The sequence below is a fragment of the Pseudorasbora parva genome, chromosome 20 (assembly GCF_024679245.1).
Source record: "Pseudorasbora parva isolate DD20220531a chromosome 20, ASM2467924v1, whole genome shotgun sequence".
In the NCBI taxonomy this organism is placed as follows: Eukaryota; Metazoa; Chordata; class Actinopteri; order Cypriniformes; family Gobionidae; genus Pseudorasbora; species Pseudorasbora parva.
The window spans coordinates 25,168,447-25,188,675 of NC_090191.1; the positions used below are offsets into that span (position 1 = coordinate 25,168,447).

General features: G+C 37.8%; 1 protein-coding gene across 3 annotated transcripts in view; it reads left to right on the forward strand.

The window, feature by feature from the left end:
- Positions 1 to 20,229, forward strand: part of ppp1r12a (protein phosphatase 1, regulatory subunit 12A) — an 89,285-nt gene that overhangs the window by 29,185 nt on the left and 39,871 nt on the right. For all 3 annotated transcript variants that reach the window (XM_067428537.1, XM_067428539.1, XM_067428538.1), the window contains exons 2-3: positions 10,964 to 11,094; positions 18,452 to 18,570. In XM_067428537.1, the coding sequence (XP_067284638.1) occupies positions 10,964 to 11,094; positions 18,452 to 18,570 (250 nt within the window). The remainder of the gene's footprint in view (positions 1 to 10,963; positions 11,095 to 18,451; positions 18,571 to 20,229) is intronic.

The following is a 20,229-nucleotide window of genomic DNA, read 5'->3' on the forward strand; positions in this document are numbered from 1 at the left end:
AGCTCCAAACGCTTTGTGTGATGACTTGGAAGATAATCACTCATGTTGCTGCTGCTTCACTCACAGTCAGCGGCCCATGTGTACACACACGCCCACGCACGCACACAGAGGCTGTACATCTCTCTCTACAGTGGTGGATTGAATTCACAGTTCCTTTTAAAGTATGGAAAAAGCCCAGTGTCCTTTTTCTGAACTGCAAGCGATGGCCGATTATTTGACCATGCGCCTGGTTTGTCTTGTAATGGTTGATTATAGAGTTAATTGTTTGTTGTGATGTGATTATGAATGCACTCGCTGTTTGTTTATAGCATAGTGTTACCTTCTCATGACTTTATTTGGTTAATTTGACAGAAGTAGTCAGCGAGTAAACAATAAACCTTTCCGTAAATGCCTGATGAGGCTTATGTTATTTGAACAACAAATATTTGGTGGGGGGTCGGTAATTTCGCTATTAGGAATTACTAGGTAAATTTGCGCAACACAAAAGAGGGGAATTATAATCACCCCAAAAAAATGTAATGACCATTCATAGTCTTTTACTATTCGGCAGTAGTTGCTTCACAACGGTAGAGGGTTTTCCTCTGGGTTTTAACCTATTATGGAGAGACATAATCAGCTGGTTCAGATAGACTTTTACCCCATGTTCAGGGGTCCGTAATCATGTGTTCAGAGTTTGACCATAAAGGGCCATGAGAATTGCGCTGGTTAAGCCGAACTGAAGTGCTCCAAACACAACCGCCGGCGTTCCAAAAGAAGTCGGACCCCCTCTGGCCCTCAGCTGTAAGATTTTCTTTTCATCTTCCCCTCTGCAGTGTCTGTCTCCAGGGGCTGCTGGAACAACCCTGGTGTGTTTTAAATGAATTCCCGTCTTTTATTTATTTATGTTAGTTACAAAGGGCCAACGTGACCAAACTCTTGTCGTATTATTTTTTTTTTTTCCGGACTTCATCTCCGTATACCCGTCAGTTGTATGTTTCAGGTCTGCGGATTTGCCTGTCTCTCCCAGCGTAGCCAGAGTTCTCAATGTGTTGTTTTAGGATTAGGCTGGCACATCTGATGGGCTCTATATTATTTCAGCTGTAATCTGAGCCATATTTATCCTTTATTGTGCCTTTATTAAATTAATCTTTATATAACTCACTGTAGTCAGCACTGTTGGCCTTAACCAAATTGAATACTGTGCTTGAGGAGATGTGAGGGTCACGAACCCAGCGTCTCTTTCTCAGCTTCTGTGAGGGTCATGTCCCTATTATCATCTCATGTCCATGGTTTAAAGGGATACTCCACAGCTTTTTCATATTAAACTATGTTATTCCCTTAACTAAGACAAGTTGATACATACCTCTCTTGTCTGAGTGCGTACACTTAATCGCTCTAACGCGCAGTGATGATCTTAGCCAACTAAGCCCAGTTCATTTACTATGATACCAAACAGAGATCAAGTTAGAAGCGACCAAACACCTCCACGTTTTCCCTATTTAAATACAGTTACACGAATAGCTGAACGACCAAGTATGGTGACACAAAATAAAACGTGGCACTATTCTAAGCGGGTTTAAAAGGAGAACTATAATGTATGGTGGAATAGCACTTCCGAGAGTACTTCGACTCGCCACAGTAAAAAGTCACGCCTGAAAAATCCTCCCTCACATCTCCCCCACTCTCTCACTTCTGTCAATAGGGGGGAGGGGGAGATGTCAGGGAGGATGTTTCAGCTGGGACATTTTACTGCGCTGAGTCGAAGTACTCTCAGAGACATTTTCATCATCCAGAAGCACTTTCATAATCCTCCATTGATCTCGCCTTGAACTCGCCAGGCTCGTCCTGATGCTCAACAAACATAGGGGTGTTTTGATGGTGCCACAGTGTATAAACTTCCGGGAAATCATCCTACTAATGGTTTACTATTAGCTGACTCTGCATATTACACCCTTCACTTTTAACTTACTGACTTTGCATGTGGTCGATCTTGTAAATGTTTGAGGTCTGTGTAAGACAGATTTGATTATGGTACGATGCTACTCTAAGGTATCACTTCCTGTTTTTGGCCCCCATGGTAATGTGGCACTTCAGCGGCCAATCATTTCCTTGCCCTCGCTGGCTGACGATTGGTGGAATGGACTTTCAATGGTATAAGTGACTATATAGGGGTTAAAGGGTGTGGGCCTGATTTAAGAGAGCTTTCTTGATTGGTTGAAAATCTAATGTGTTTTCAATGTTCAGGAATGCATGTTGAAGTGTGCCTTATGGGAAATGAGCGCATAATGTCTCTTCTCTTAGTGATGGGAAGTTCCCTGATGTCCTGGGTCAGATTTGCTAACTGCATTTTCTGAAAAACAGTATGGCTTTTGTAGAACTATCAGACTTGATTATATTGTCCATGCTATCCACATTATTGTCCAGATCCACTTTTATTATTATAGAAAATAATGGTGATGAAGAGGAAGTGTCCGCAAACTAGGGCTGGGTGATGCAACAGATGCTTTGTTTATTTTATTGTTGACGATTAGGGTTGGGTCATGAAATCCGGTGCCAGTATAAGTTACTATATAGTTTACTCTATTCTTCTCAGAGTTCACCGGTCACTTACTTTCATGTATTTCGTGAGACGAGGATGAATTTACGTGATGTAAAGCCGACAGATCCGACTCTGAGGTGCAAACTAACATGGCGGCACCCATCACACATTAAATATCAACTAACATGATCATTATGACAAAACACATTCACTTAAACATATTTTAATTGTAGAATATCAGATAGCTCATGACATAGGTAACAAGTTTGTGAATATTTTAAATAAAAAAAAATAGTTATCGTATCATAATAACGTTATCATACAGCTGTGTGTCGCGTGAGAAGCACGACGCGTTGCCATGGAAACAACAAGGCAAGGTGATGCGTTTTAAACATTTAGCCAGAGAATATGGTCATATTAGTGCAAAATAATGCTGAACTGAAGCTGGTTTGTAGCAGACCAAGAATACTTGGTTATTAGTGCTGTGTTTTTGTTTTTAAACTGTGTTTTGTATCTCTTTATATATTTAAGTATCTTTTAAACTTTCAATAAACTGTTCAATTTAAAGAATTAAATTAAAAATAATTCATTAAAAAGCCATTTAAAAAGCCTTTAATTTCATCCACATTCGTCTTGAGGCACTTTTTTTTTTTTTTTTTAAGTATCGGTTCAGGCACCGTTTAGGTACCGTTACCTTTTTAAAAGTACTTTACCTTTTTAAAAGGTTTGTCACCGGAATCGTAAAAAACCCAAACGATACCCAACCCTATTGACAATATAATAATTTTAAAAAATTAGGTTATCGTGCACGTCAAGATGGATTGTTTTTTAAAATCATCTCTAATTTTATAAGGCTTGTTCATCCAAAAATTAAAATTCACTGTCAACAATTACTCGCACTCTTTTCCAATCCTGAAAGACTTTTGTTCATCTTTGAAACACAAATGAAGATATTTTAATGACACCAAAGAGATTTCGTTCCCACCATTGAAAGTCCATTCTACTTGTCTGTCTATCACCAGACCAATCACAATTTAAAATTGAATATTGGTCTGGGGAGTCTGCTCTGTATTTTCTACTGCACAAGAGCAGTAGAACGCTTGACCGGATATATCTGAGACCACAATGAAAATGAAGGGCATTTTGCTCAGAAGTTGGTTCTGAGAAGTGACGCAAACAAAAATCACAGAAAAGGTCAGAAATCCAAACAAACATCTCAACTCCACCTGGATTTTTGTTCCTAGGGATAACAGATTAGTTCACCCCCCAAAAAAAGATATGAAAACATGATGAAATATTGGTTATTTAATTTAGACATTCGTATATAATGATCAACGAGCATTATTCGAATAACTCTGTACGCAGTTGGATAGTCCTTCAACCAGTCAGACCACAAGAGGCGTGATAAACGGGCAACGACCCATCGTTTCTCTATTCGTCATCATGTAAAACCCACCAATAGCGCGCCAGGTGGATAAGCCAGTCTGTGTTTGGTTCCTGCAAAAGTATAACAGAAGCAGTAGAAATTAATGTACAGGTTTCCAGACTGAGTTGCAGGGCGAAATCAAATCGCCGGCAGATCGGGCTGGGTTTACCCAGTCTACCATTCGACCAAAAAAATTATGCGTCAGAGCGTCATCTCTATCATCTCTAAAGCCGGGTACACTCTGTGCGATTTTTGGCAACGATTTGGCCATCTGAGACCAATTTTGCAAATCCTAAAAGATTCCTCTAAAATCTGAAGTCTTTGATCGTTAATTTAACATGTTCACCGGCAGCCGATTAATGACCACTGTGATCAAATTTAACCTCTGGCAGTATCAGAAGATTTGGCGCACAATCCTGCAGTGTGACTTCTCCTACGACGACCGTCAAATATCTTGGTTTTTCAATTCAAACTATGACCAAAACGTGAGCTAGAGATTTCTTTGTAGCCACCATTTCGTTCCCGTGTGTAATGCAGCTCACTATCACCGTACGCGTCATTCATTGATGATACAAAACTCCGGACGAGTTTTCTTGCGTGTGTCCGTTTTAGCGTGCCTTGTACAATCTTGTATTAATGACAGCCGAGATCCTACAGTGTGACATGTATAACATCGGGGATCATGTTCGTACAGTCTGACTAGCAACATTCACAAAGGATTTTGAAAAATCGTGCTGCAGGACCCTTAAGTCTTCTGAAGAGACATAATCTGAGTTGAGCATAAAATTAAAGCGATAGTTCACCCCAAAATAAAAATGAAGTCATCATTTACTCACTCTCAAATTGTTTCAAACCAAATGTTTCCAAAGAAATCTATTTGGAAGAATGTTTGTAACCAAGCAGATCTCAGACCCTATAGACTGCCGTAGTACTCCAATCCCCCCCAACAGTTTTCTTATTATTACTTTAATTTAGCCTTTCATTTATTCACTGATAAACACACATACATGGGGCTCATCAAATGTGGTCAACAGCAGCTCTATCGTACGTGCTTGACGCACAAGAGAAAACCTCATTGACAGTGAGGTTTGTTCTTGCACAACAGGCAAGTACGGTAGACCTTCTGTTTACAACATTTAATGAGCTCTATGTATTTGCGTTGACCACTGTGTGTATACGAATGTCTAAATTAAATAACCAATATTTCATCATGTTTTCATATCTCTTTTTTTTTGGGGTGAACTAATCTGTTATCCCTAGGAACAAAAATCCAGGTGGAGTTGAGATGTTTGTTTGGATTTCTGACCTTTTCTGTGATTTTTTTGTTTTGTTTTGTTTGCGTCACTTCTCAGAATCAACTTCTGAGCAAAATGCCCTTCATTTTCATTGTGGTCTCAGATATATCCGGTCAAGCGTTGAAAGTTTACAAAAAGGTAGGAAGTTTGTACACCGATCCTACCTCTAATTAAACTCTTGCTCAGCAGTATATACATTCTCTTTCGGCTGCTGGCGCAGTTTTCACTTAACCGTGCATTAAATTCTGCATGCATAGGTCTGGCTGCAAGAAGTGAGATGTGGTACCGTCTAAACAGAATTCCTCATATCTGTCATCAATGCATCGGCTGTAAGAGTAAAACCGAGACTTGGCATGCGCACTTCTGAAACCCTCTATTTTTAGCAGTGCGTCAGACCAGATCCTACACAGCATGGTGCTGACATTTTTGGTTACAAGGCAGATCAGCAGCTGTTTGGATGTATTTGTGGTGCTTTTGTGTATTGAAGATCACCACTTGTTCCTTAAGAGCAGCTTAAGTGCTCTATTGTTGACATTTTAGACAGGAATCCTTTTGGTTTCAATTGAACGTCACTCATCTCTCTAGTTCTGCCTTTTTCTTGTTTACCATCAGCAACATGTCTGTCAGCTGCAGAGTTCTGCTCCTTGACCAAAGGTGATTAGACAAGCATCATTATTAATATTCCATATAGTTTTTTACACACTATCTACATTTTAAGGCATTTCGTTCAGACAGAAGCCATGCAGCTTTCAGTTGGTCAACAAGATCTGCTTGAGGGAATCTTTTGCCCTCATAAGAAATACAAAATCTTGCGATTTTTCCCATTGAAATTGCTGGATTTTGCTGGTAGAATTCTGCTGAACAACATTAAATGTGACCTACCTTTAGACATTTAAACAAGCGTGTTACTTGCGTATTAAACTTAATTGTATAAATCATGCTGCTTGCTTTTACTTTCTAATCAGATTTAGATTTTTCGCCTGGATGACAAACCCACTTTAGCCATCAACAATGAGGATGACCTGCGGATTTGGGAGCCGTATGGAAGAATTTGGGATCAGTTACATTGTGTTGATTCATGCACATTCATTTTTTTCCCCTGCCAACTTAAAGGTGCACTAAACATTTTCAGAAAAATTTCCCAAAACCTCTTAGTTATATACTTTGTTTAGTTGAGCACTTGCAATATCCCAGATGTTTCCAACTATTTGTAAATCTTGAAAAAATATTTTTTTTTTTACCAATGAACCGGGATTTGTGAGGGAGTCGCTTGCCAATTGCGTCATATCTGCGTTACCCTCGGTTTACGGTTTTATTTAGCAGAATCGCTTCACTCTTAGGAGTGTGCAACGAGTTTCACAGCAGCCACTGAGTGAATGCACAGAGTAACGTCATAACATAATTTTAAACACACTCATATGTATCTAATGTGATAAACAGAGCTCTGTTACCTCATACTCATGACTGGAAAAGCGGAAATGGCGCCGATGACTGGCATAATAAAAGTCCCGCTGCTCGCGAGGCATAAGTTGCGTTCATCTTATTAACAAACCCTCCAGCGGCCTTTGCTCAGCTCCACAACACTCTGCCCAGCTCTGCTTGATACTACAGTAATGTTAAAGGAATACTTCATCGCTTTTTCATATTAAGCTATATTATTCCCTTAACTAAAACGAGTTGATGCATACCTCTCTCGTCTCAGTGCGTGCACTTAATGGCGGAATAGCACTTCTGAGAGTACTTCGACTCGGCGCAGTAAAAAGTCCCGGCTGAAAAACTGTATTTAAATAGGGAAAACGTGGAGGTGTTTGGTCTCCTCTAACTGTGAAGCGAACTGTGAATGAACTGGGCTTAGTGGGCTAAGCTAAAGGTGCATGCACAGTTAAGGGAATAACATAGTTTAATATGAAAAAGCGGTGGAGTATCCCTTTAATAATCGCAACCATGAACTTGATTTCTGCTTGAGTCCTATCTCGATTCTTTTCCACCGGCTGTGAGCTGAAGACCACATATCCCAAGATTCTGTGCTCAAACTTGACGTCATCAAATGATGCATTTGTTTTGAATAGTGACCTCTAGCGGACGGAGAAGTTACATAGTGCACCTTTTAAGCATTTCGTTTTTGGTTGATTTGGCTTCTTGTCAACTTATTAGAGAATAGAATTATACCATGATTTAGGGATGAACTGAACATGTTGGCCGATACCGATTATTCTTTTCATATTCTCTATATTGGCCAAAAAAATCAAATGTTAATATCATTTGTGAGTGCCTGAACAAAAGTCTCACCATTAAAAGTAAAACAATAAATAAAATAAAATAAAGAAAACAAGTCATTGGAAAACTTTGCTTGAAAATAAAGAAGCGAAATGCATGAGCCATAATCTAGACTGCACTTTTGCAGGGTTTTTTGTAGTTTTTTGTATTTTTTATAAATATCTGCTGAATCTCCATGTCTGTTTCTAATCCATGCTTTTCTCCAGCTCTGTCAAACTGTTTTGACGACTTGTACGCTATTGAGTCATTACATGTCTGGTCTCTGTACATGCCTGTCTGCAATCATCAGTGATGTGGGATTTGGATGAAATCCTTTGCAATTATCACTAACATTAATAGTCAGATTAGCTCCCAAATGTCTCCTGAGCGTATAGCCGAACAATCAAATAAAAAAACAGACCTCTTGTCTGTCTGGATCAGTTTGACGCCCACATACCAAATCTGTCTTCATTACACACCGATGACGTTCTTATAGCTACCCTGTGCATTTTCGGAAAGGAATTCACAGTGCAGTTTTTTTATTTCTCCCTACGCTACACACAAGTGCTTCAAGACACCAACATTGTGCTCAGAAGCACTTTGCAGAATTAAAGACATTTCCCTTGTCTTGTAGCTCAAAGTCCAGCTCTGCATTCCATGATGTGGTCACGGACTCTCACACCTGTCAGGCCTGAACAATTACAGCCATTAAGGGATTGCCATTGTTGGGCTGTGGCAATTGCTAATTTAGCTTAGGCTTATAATAAACATGGTGTGTTTTGAGGCTAGAGGGAATGCTTGCTTGCCCTAAGGGGACTGGGTAGGACACACATCCTGAGACAGGGAATGACATAAGGCTCCAGATTGAGCGTATTTTGTATCAAGTTAATTACCTAGAATGACAATAAAATGACATTGACCTATAGGGTTGTTAATTGAAAATCGATTCTAATTCTTGAATCATAGACTCAAGGTCAGGAATTCAGTTACTATAATTTCGATTCCTCCTATCAATTCCTTTGTGTGCAATTTGATGTGATTTCAAGCGCAAGAAGACTCGTTACCGGTTTTCTGTGGTGGACAAAGTCGCCACTCAAATAGTTCTCAAGCAGACAAATACACACACAATTTTTTACATATTCTTTAAGTAGTCAATTTTTAATTTGTCCTTTTAAGTAGTCAATTTTTGTCATAAGTGAACGTAAACAGTTAATAAAAGAAAACACATTTGAAATGGTATATTTGATCCATGCAGCTCTTGAAGTTTTTAGCATTAACCAAACAACAAAAGACAGAATACACTCGCTCCTCTTGACTGAACTTTTTAAATTATATTTGTAATGTATATTTTATTTATAAAGTGCAGTCAGTTATTTTACATTTGTTTACAGTTTCTTTACCTGAGTACTAGACCTAACTGGAAATTTGTGTCAATTTGTCAACTTTTGTGTCAATTTGTCAACGGAACAATTTTTGTTCAGTTGTATTTGTGCTATTGTTAGTGTTGTTTACTTGTTTTTAAGACTGCTTGAAATTGATATTAGTTAGTCAGGCAAATTGTTTCAACAGTGAAATTTTTGTTAAAATCAAAGGCAAAAGTTCCTTGTGTTGGTGTTCTTTAGATTATTGATGTTTGTTCATGATATTCAACTGCAATAAAATGTTTTTGCAAAAAGACGTAAGTGGAAAAAGAATAAATGTGAATTATATGTCTTTTTTTTAACCTCCTTGGAATCAAATACTATTATATTTATATACTATAGTGTAAATAAAGAATCAGACAACATCTTTATTTATATAATTTTATATTTTATTTTGTATGATTTCAAATCAGGCACAGAATAGTGTTCCAATTAAAAGTCAATTTAGCCAATTAAATCACTTTGGGGTCTTGAGTGGACTTAACAAGTGGACTGAATTGTTTCACGACAACATAATTCCTTAAATAAATTATTTATTATATATTTTTAATAATTTTCTCACACATACCATCCTACCACGTAACATCCAGTTGGCTAATTAAAAGCCAAGACGAAAATGTAGAACTTGATTTTTTTTTGTCTATTGATATTTGATTGGATCGTTGGATTTCTGCAATTTCGTAGTATGTGAGTGACAGTTTTTTAGGGACTATTGTCCTGCTCTTGTGCCGGTGCAAGTCATGAGGGAAGAGATACCATTGCAATGGCAAGATAATGTTTATATTTTAAGATTATGTGGGCACAAAAATAATTGAATGATATGCACAAATAAATCATGTATAATAAACACCTAAATATTCCAAAAATAAAAAGCAGCAAAAAATAAGTTCATCAAACCAGTAAAAGTTTTTCAAAAAGTCTTTGGCTAGCTGTTTGGACAGTCCTGGTTTTCTCTACCAAGCTTGACAAGGCCCTGATAAGAGCGAAGAGGCCCACACGTTTCGGTACTGTAAACAGCCCAAATTTGGGCAAGGATTTCAACTAGATAGTCGTGTGCCCTGAACGTGAGGCTGGTTTGTGTGTTTCACCCTTCGTCTTATGGTATTGACAAGGCAACCAGCCGTAAGACCAGGAGATTTTATGGGTAAGCATTCGAGAGGGGAGCACGTGGAGAACCGAGGTTGGACGCTACTCAACGTTATTAGTTTAGTCTGGCAATGGGCACTGAAAGGCCCATCTCATAAGACAATTAGCTAGTTAACATGATCGCCTTGACATAAAACTGTTTACTTAATGTAGGGATGAAGAAAATAATGTGTTGAATTGGTGAATGAGGGTAAAGTTCGTATTTTTCTGTCAGTATTGGTTTATTTTTGTTTGCTTCACAACAAGAGACCTTCACAACAAAATGGTTGCTCTGGTAACACAACTAATATAACGTGAATGTAAATTATTCCTGTAATGGCAGAGTATCATTACTCCAGTCCTGTCACATGATATTTCAGAAATCATTCTAATATGCTGATTTGCTGCTCAAGAAACCTTACTTATCAATGTTGACAATGGTTGTGCTACTTAATTGTAAACCGAGATACATGTCTTGACTGTCACTTTTGATTGTGTCCTTGCTGAATAAAAATAAATCTAATGCAAGTTAAAAAAAAAATCGGTTCTGACCTCAAACTTTTTAATAGTAGCATCTCTATATTGTCATAGCAGTGACAACGCTAGTCTCGATCAAGCTCTTTTGTCTCATCGAGTGGTGACATGCTTTAATTACAGACCTCCATATTTCCCTCAAGGGATTTTGCTTACCTGTTGACATAATGTGTCTTTGTTTGGAGGAATAGGTTCCCACTGAAGATTAATGTTTGAGCCTGAAGCTCACTTTTGGGTTTATGAAACTGTGTTTTGCTAAGGCTCTTAATCTGAAACTTGGGTAACTAAAATGCTACATGCTGCCTGAATGATGTTTGGTAAAAGTCAATGTTTTGAATAGGTTTACTCTTGGTACTCTTGCTTAGAACTCCTGTCGTCTTTTTTTCAGGCCTGCATAGATGATAATGTAGACATGGTGACCTTCCTTGTGGAGCATGGGGCCTGCATTAACCAGCCAGACAATGAGGGCTGGATCCCCCTTCATGCCGCTGCCTCCTGCGGATACCTCGACATCGCTGAGTAAGTACCGCTTCCCTTCCGCAGAAAATCTAAAGTTGTTTCTTTGTCTTCAGGCAGTTTTATGTCTCAGGGTTTGATTCTTATTATTAAAATGAACTAATTGCAACTTTGTTTAAACCGTAATTTTGTTTTTCAATGCTTTTCCAGTGCTCTAGTTTTTGTTTTATCGTTGTACCATACTAAAATATAAAAAAAAAATTAAAAAAAGCAGCTGTATTTGTAAAAAATAAAGTGTGAAAATATTGACTTTGATACACATTTTCCCATGGTCATCAAGGAGAGCCCCACTATATCTATATATATATATATATATATATATATATATATATATATATATATATATATATATATATATGTGTGTGTGTGTGTGTTTGACAGACGTTTAGAGCGCGCGCTTAATGCAAAACATATATATATATATATATATATATATATATATATATATATATATATATATATATATATATATATATATATATATATATATATATATAAATATAAATAAATATAAATAAAATATAAATAAATATAAATAAATAAATATTACAATTTACCTTACAAAGAATTCTTACAATTTATGTGTATGCTAAGTAAAGGGGGATGATGCTTAAAGAATGATTTATATTAGGGATGTCACAATATTCAATATAATATTGAACCGTTCGGTACGGCACTCAATACGCGGTGGTGAATAGCGTTTTTTTCGGTTTTGCATTTAATTCATTATTTCCATTTCCCTCCGTTTGAAATATTCCTCTCAGTTTTTTTCAGCTCTTTGTGAGTGTGCCTGTGAGTCTACACGCTGATTTGAGCAAATATCCAATCATATGCACTAAAGTTAGGGGGTGTTAGCCGCGTTTTAAAGCCTTGCCGGTTAAACATTTCATTCACATGCATGCACGCGAATGAAATGTTTAACCGACAAGGCAAGGACTGTCCAATGCGTGCATCATGCACTGTTTTGCATTAAGCGCGCGCTCTAAACGTCTGTCAAACACACGTGATTACTGGACAGTCTCACTGCGCTAATAGGCCTACTGTCAAATACACACAAGGTTAACATATTTAAACACAGTCTGTTAACCTAAAGTGAAAGTAAAATCGCGTGCGTCTATATATGAGATGTGAGCAGGTCTTCAATTGACAGCAGCAGCCGAGCATGTCCTTAAAGGGACAGTTCACCTCTAAAATTATGTTAATTTAAAAAAAGACCTTTAATACAGTAGTTTTTAATAAATGTTGTATATTGAAGACTATGCAGTTTTAATTTAATCCTACATTTATTCATTCAATTTCATGCTTAAATGCTACTGTACATCTCTGAGCTGCCGTTGCAAATCTTTATATATTTTTTTTATATTATACAATACACTGGGAATGTGTACAAGGTTTTTTTAGGTAAAGTTTTAAGTTTAAGTAAGGGTTTTCAAGTCAAGTCAATAAAAACATTTTCTCCTTAACCTTAATCAGTTCCTGTCGCCTAAGAATAGAATAGCCACACAAAAAAATGAACCGAAAAACGGTGGTTGAAAACCGAGGTATGTATTGAACCGTGGACTAACTTTATTGTTGCATCCCTAATTTATATGATACATTATATATATGCTATATATAAATCACTCATTAAGTACCATCCCCTTTACTTCACAAACACTTTGTAAGAATTTCTTACAAATTGTAAGAATATGACCAAAAATAACACAAATATGAACTGTTAACCCTAAAAGGGGTGACGTGTCCTGGAGAATACAAATATTTAAGAGGCTGTGGGGAGAGGCAGGGAAAGTGTAGGTCTCATTTCTTGGTTTCGTGTTGAAAGGGTGTTTTTTGTGAATATTTAGATCCGGCGACATTGTTTTTAAATGCTGCCCGTGAGATAAACAAAGAATGTATCAACAGTGACCACTTGTAGTGGCAAAGCTACTCACCTTCAGATAAAAGTTGATATATTTCACATATTTACAATATAATGGAGTGTACTTGCATGTTAAAAAAGTTGTTGTTAAGTGTTAGCTCATAAAATTGATGTTGAATTTTTTTGTTGTTGTATAATCTGTCTGTAAATGTGAGTATGTTCAATTTAAATTATGAGGGAATAAATTATTTAAAAATTTGGCTAGAATGTTGTAATGCGCATTTTCAATGAATTTATACCCCCAAAGGAGCGACATACCCTGGGGGATAAAAACATTAAAGGTGGCATGAACTGGCTTTAAAAAAAAATTATACTGTTGTCTGAGGTCAACAAATGATGTTTGTGTGGTTTTTACATTCAAAAACATCATAACTAATAAGTAATAGGCTATTTTCTACACTGGTTTTGAGGCTCTCTCCAAAACGCTGGGTTTTGATGGGCGTGTCACTGGAGACTTGTAAGTAAACGCCCACAGCTAGGATTAGATAAGATTTGCATATTTAATAAGCTTAAGCTCCCCTGTCAGTTCAGTGACATGAGAGAGGAGAGAATGAGGGAGAAGCGGCAACCAGAATGATTCTCTCGATCACAGGGCTCGTAAACGTCTTTATCAAACAAACACTGATTTATTTTTCATCCATCCGCAATTGATTGGACTATTATTTTTATATTACACATAACCCGCAAGATCGGACGATATAAGCGCGAACCGCACGCACACGTTCGGCGCGTGCCTCGCCCTTCAGATGTCAACTTGAGAGAGAATAGCAGATCAAAAACGAAATATAATGAGATTCATCGGCCTGCCGGGCTTTGCGAGCCCTGCGAGTCCAGCGTGCTAAAGGTATGCTCTGTTAGACACGTACACATGACTGTTCAATTACGTGATTTATTGGTACTTTACTTTTATTTCATAACTTAATAATTGACAACATAAGTACGTTGTTGCATACTTTGTTTCTTTTGCCCTTTATATATATATTGAGGTGATATACAGTGTGCACTGTCACATTTGGCACTTCCAGTGGAAGACCGCACACTACCCTTACCCTAACACACTTTTAGAGCGGTCTTGCGACCAAGCAGTTGAGAAACACTAATGTGCTAGCTATGAAATTAGCCTCAGTGAAACAAATGAGTCAGTTTAAATAACGCAAACAATATCCTCAATATCCTGACACTGTTTAGGATCATTTCCGATTTTCTTTTTAAAAATGTAAAGAATAATCAGCAAGTAAGGATGCATTGAATTGATGAAAAGTAACAGTAGACATCTATATTACAAAATATTTTGTTTTCAAAAGAATTATTTTCTTTATAACTTTCTTTTCATTAAAGAATCCAAAAAAAAAAAAAAAGAATCGTTTACGCATAAAATATTACGCATCACAGGTGAAAAAAAAAATCATGTGACAGACTGGAGTGATGGTGCTAAAAATGTAGCTTTGCCATCACAGGAATAAATTACATTTCAAAATGTATACAATAAACAACGGGTATTTACAATTGTAATTTTTCACAATATTAGCATTTTACTGTACTTTTGATCAAATAAATGCTATAAGTTGGTGAGCATAAAAAAAAAAACATAAATTAGTAGCTCACTTTTAAACGGTAGTATACAGTATATACACTGTTTGATTTGTCTACTAGCCATATCCAATAAACAAGCAACAGTGTGACAAGTGCATTTTAAACGTTGCCCGTAGTTAAAGAAACACCCACATCTTGCGAGTTGCTCAGCCGAAACATGTGATGAAATATTTAAACGCTTAAGTCTAGTATCTTTTTTTCTGCTCACAGTTCATTTGTTGATAGGGTTTTTTGCCAGCTACGTGTAACCTGGTTAAGAGGTCAGCCCAGGCTCGAAGCCCCGAGTGACCCCTGTTCTCACGCTACACCATAGTGATGTATTAGCAGCTAGCCGGTGTTGAAATCATAGCTGTGGTGCAAATGATTGGACACTCTGACACTCAACTTAAAAAGAATCTAGTTCCATTCATTAAGGAGTAATTTTAACTATAAATAACTTTTAACTTTAACTATAAATAAAAATATGATATAAGTTCATTATTTTCCATAATGATAAAAGTTCATTATTTTCCATAATGTAATGATAAAAAATGAAACGTTCATATATTTTAGATTCATTGCACACCAACTGAAATATTTCAGGTTTTTTATTGTTTTAATACTGATGATTTTGGCATACAGCTCATGAAAACTCAAAATTCCTATCTCAAAAATTTCTCTCTCTCTCTCTCTCTCTCTCTCTCTCTCTCTCTCTCTCTCTCTCTCTCTCTCTCTCTCTCTCTCTCTCTCTCTTCTCTCTCTTTATATTATATAATATTTAATAATGTTTATCTTCTGGTATGCTAAAGTGATTTATAATGCCAAGTCAGTTGTCATGAACATTTCTTGATTGAAGTTCAGACTTTGTCTTTGTTGCTGTGTTGTCAGTGTCACACTTCTATATGACGTGAGCGTTTTTAACGTTGAATTTCATTGCTTGAGCTATATTGGAGGCTTGAGATCTGTATAGGGAACACGGCACTCTAGAGAAAATATCAGCGGACTTTTAAATAGGGCAAACAGTAAAACGGAACAAGCTTACTTTTGTCCTGTATATTTGGAGTACTCTGACCTGTTTTGTGTTTGTTGATGGGACTAATATTTCCAGAACCCGAAACAGCAGTTGTCAATGTACACAGTGCAAAACACTTACAGAAGTCTTATGGTTTAGATTTTATTACAAGTATAAAGATGTTCTTCAATCAAATGGTAAATTCCTAAAGTTTCTTCTTGATAAACACCCTAAAATCTTAAAATAGCTTGTCTTTTTTTTTCTTTTTTTACCTCTAATGGGGACAAGGCTTTAGGTGGTATGGTCATATTAGCGATATTTCATGACAATAAAGGCCAGTTGTCTATTATCATTCGTGTAGCAATGCATGCAGCACAACTCACACAAAAGTCACTTTCAAACCAAGCATTTTTTGCTGGTCAACACGACAAATCTGTGTGAAACCGTTGCGAAATCTGTGTTGGGATTTTCCCTGTCACCTGGATTCCTATTGAAGTGAACAGCGTCAAATATAGAACAGGGAAATGTGTCAGAACCTTATAAATCACGAATGGGACAAACTGGGGAGCGTTTTCCGTACATCAATGTAACTCGCTGCTTAACTACCATAGTACGATGCACGTCGCAATTCTGTCATTCAACCACGTTGGTTAAAGGGGTACTTCAGCGCTGGGAAGATTAACCTGTATTTAAACTGGGTCATCAATGAAGTAGAAACGTGAAATTATTTTTGAATTTGGTGTCTTCTAGACTGAAAAAAGACAGAAAATGTATTTTTGTCTCATGGGGATGAAAGACTACAATTCCCAGAATACTTCGCTGCCCTGTGAGGCCATTCCCAAAGCCTTCAACTTGTTTACTGTGACTGAGTTGAAGAAGACACTACAATTAAAAACTGAACATGTCTGTTCAATATAATGAGTGAGTCACCGCGCGAGTATCACAGCACTAAGCACTAACTGCAGGAGTCAGATTAATGAGCTGAATGATCTCACTCCTGCAGTTCAGTCTGGCGCGTTTCAGTTCATGCCTTTGCAAGCTTAACTTTCATAGAAATTAATTTGAGAAGTTAAAAGACTTACATTGCTCACCATAGCTCCGTTTAAATGAGTGCCTGTAGCTGCCAGCTGAGCTCTCCCTGCGAGCCAAGTGTAATCTCCCATCCCTCATGCGCGGGTTCAAAACATGCGGAAATGGCTCCCTCTGCTGGCTGTAGTCTTTAGCCTTTGGGAAAACATTCCTCCTATGATGCATATATCGTCAATTTGCATCATAGGAGGAATTTTTCCATAAATAAAATGCATAAATCTCTTGTCTCAGGGGGATATGAGGGGGGAAAGCACAATCATTTGAATATACTCCAGGGTTTCTACTGATACAAAGCCATATGCTAATCACTGAACTAACCCTTTAATGATGTCACGCAGGAGGTAGAGTAATAACTGCTTTTAATTAGTTATTTTGAAATCAAATTCATGCCAGGTTTTTGGCTATAAAATATGGACATGGCACCTGTTTTTCTCAGTTTTGCTTTATTTCCAGTTTCAAATAGGCTCGTTCTTACGTACTAGAGCACATTCGCGCATGTGCACTCTTCAAAAACGGTGCTTTAAATCTCTTTTAAAAAACTTAAGACATAAAAAACTTAAGACATAAATGACATTTGTATACTCTAAAAAAATGCTGGGTTCAAAACAACCCAAGTTGTGTTGAAAATGAACAAACCCAGAAATTGGGATGTTTGAGTGGGTCCAATCAATGGGTTCAAACAACCCAATATCTGGATGTCCATTTTCAACCCATCTTGGGTGTTTTTTAACCCAGGATTTTTTAGAGTGTATGTATTCGAAATAAAAGATTGTACTAAATTTCAACTTGTTTATTTTGCTCAAGATAAGTAATTAAGTTCACATGTCATGCAAACAAGAAACTATGCAATGCCACACAATCTGTCATGGCAGCCACAAAAGTTTGCGATGCTATTTGCGAATGTCCGTTGGAACGATGAAACACAGACTGGTTGAACTATGTTGATAACGACGAATCTTGCGATCATAGTTGGCTAATGATGCTTCTGGGAAACACACCCAAGGTTGATTAGTGCAGTCACCTAACAACTGACTAGTCAGTTAAGAAATGTGTAGTTTTGCACATGCTTAATTTAAGTGTGTGCTCTGTAATTGACCACCTTGCAAAACGTTTGTTTCTGATGTCTGGTTTTACGTTGACAGAAATGAACCTCAACAAAGCAAGAACAAAGAAGGTGCGTCACGTTGTTGTCGAATGACCAGTTTCAAACAAGTTGCAAAGAACAATAGTTCAAAAGTCAAGGGCTTAGTATTCTGTACTTGCACCCAAGTTTTGCAAGAGGGTTTGATTCATATGAAGAAACTGCTAGATGAGCTGCTTTGAATATGTAAGAAGATCCAGACTGTTGTTAGGACATGTCTGTGGTCTTGTTCCCTAGTGCTGCGGTTCTTGAATCTGACATATGAGCAGAGAGGTTAGTGAGGGCGATGTGGTGTTCACGCCAAGGTTAATGCTGAACCGGGCTCTCGGACAAGAGACTGCCACTCCTTCATAACTCTAAAAGCTTATGTACTTAGTGACATGAATCAACGTTGTTAACCAGTAACAGAAGTGAAAGACCACTTTTACATTTTTATTTTTATTTAAGATGCATATCACCCCTTGAACTCTTGAGGTTTCTATGAAGGGAGTCACATAAGATGAAGCCCCATTCTGTTTATTTTCTTAAAAAAATTCCAAATTAGCACTTGTCAGTTCAATATGGATCTCTAAATGATTGTGCTAATCGCACCTGTTGCCTTTTTAAATGTCATGTCATGTCTTCGCAGGTATCTTATCAGTCAAGGTGCAAACGTCGGTGTAGTAAACAGCGAGGGAGAGACACCATTGGATATCGCAGAGGAGGAGGCCATGGAGGAGCTTTTGCAAAACGAGATCAACCGGCAAGGTACTGCTACCTCCCCTTGACACACATTTCACTGGCACTCCGAACTTCATCTTTCCTGACAGTCATTTGGCAAGGGTGTACAAGGCTTCGTGTCATGTCGGCGTCATGCCGTGGCTGAGATCATTGCTTTCTGGCGATTTTGAATCAGAGATCTTCAAATGAATTGCCTCGCACAAATGGCCAGGGGTGATATGCGCATCATGCTAAACTTTCCCAGCTGCTGTGCGCTCAAGTTGAGGCTGCAAGTCTTGGCAGGACTCCAGAGGGTGCACTGACTCAGAATTAATATTAGAGCCATGCTCAACCAGTAACGCAATACGCAACGCCCTTTCTCCTGTCCATTTTAACCTGCCTGTGGACTTGATGTCCAAGGTATATCATGCGTGTGTAAAGTCAAAGGATTTAGGGAGGTCGTTGCAGCCGTCTGTAGTGAGGTTCCTTACATAATGGAGAAACATGATCCATTTAACCCGGCGCCTATTGTAATGATCCCAAACTAGATGAAATGGTTTTTCTATTTTTGTCCTTTGCCATTCTTGATGATGAAACGGCGTCCCTCTGCTACTGATAGGCCCTGTTCAGACATGCGTTAACAGCCTGAGGTGGTGTAAGGCTCCTCGCTCACCAGGATGCAATAGCGGCAGATAATAAAGACTTTGCATTCGCTCAGGAGAGGAGGCAAGAGTGGCTGGTGATGTAGGGTGACCAAACGTCCTGTTTTCCCAGGACAGGTCTTGTTTTCAACATGACAATTCTCTATCCATACAGAGGGGGCATACTTTAAATGTATTGAAATTAATAAGGAATCTTTGAGTAAACTTTGAGTATCTCATTGCCGGGCCGAGTGTCCTGGTTTTTCGGTAATCAAAATATGGTCACCTTAGGTGATGGAGACGTACCATTTTCACTCTCTTCTGTGAAAATCTGTGAACAGGATTCCACCACACAGTTAAACAAGCTCCAAGACAAAGGTTCTTGCTGGTTGATAAACAGTGACTGGGTGGTGCAACTGTCCTGATAGCATAACGAAGAAAAAAGCCTCAGTAAAAAAATAACATTTTTATTTTAAAAATGAATTTTTAGAGAAATGTTTGTTTCTTAAAGCCACAAACTTGATTTCACAGAGCTTTTATTATGCCGCTGACGACTGCTTTTGCTTCTTCCGCTCATGCTTATGTGGGGTAACGCAGCGCTATTTTATCATATTTTATATTTTTTATTACATTATATTAGATGCATTTGAGTGTGTCTTATAATAGCCCAGCGGCTACTAGAAGACAGTCGTTGCACATTACAGTAAGCTAGACCAGTATTAGGCATGGTAAAACATGGTACTTGCCGTAAATCAAGAAAATCAGATTTAAACAATAAGACTGTATTGCGCTATATAACAATAATTTGCTTTCTGTCGATGAATGTATCCAAACAGTTGTTCAGTTCAGTTGTTTTATAGTGTTTCCATGGTTTCTACAAAATACCGAAAATGGAGGATAACGCAGATATGATGTCACTGATAGGCGACGCACAGAGACGATCCGTGTCCTGGTTAAAACTGCTTATTTCACTGGATTTAAACTTTCTTGGAAACATTTGAGTTAAAGGACAACTCCGGGGAATTTTTACGTTTATCTTGATCGTTATACCTTTGTGAGTTCAGTC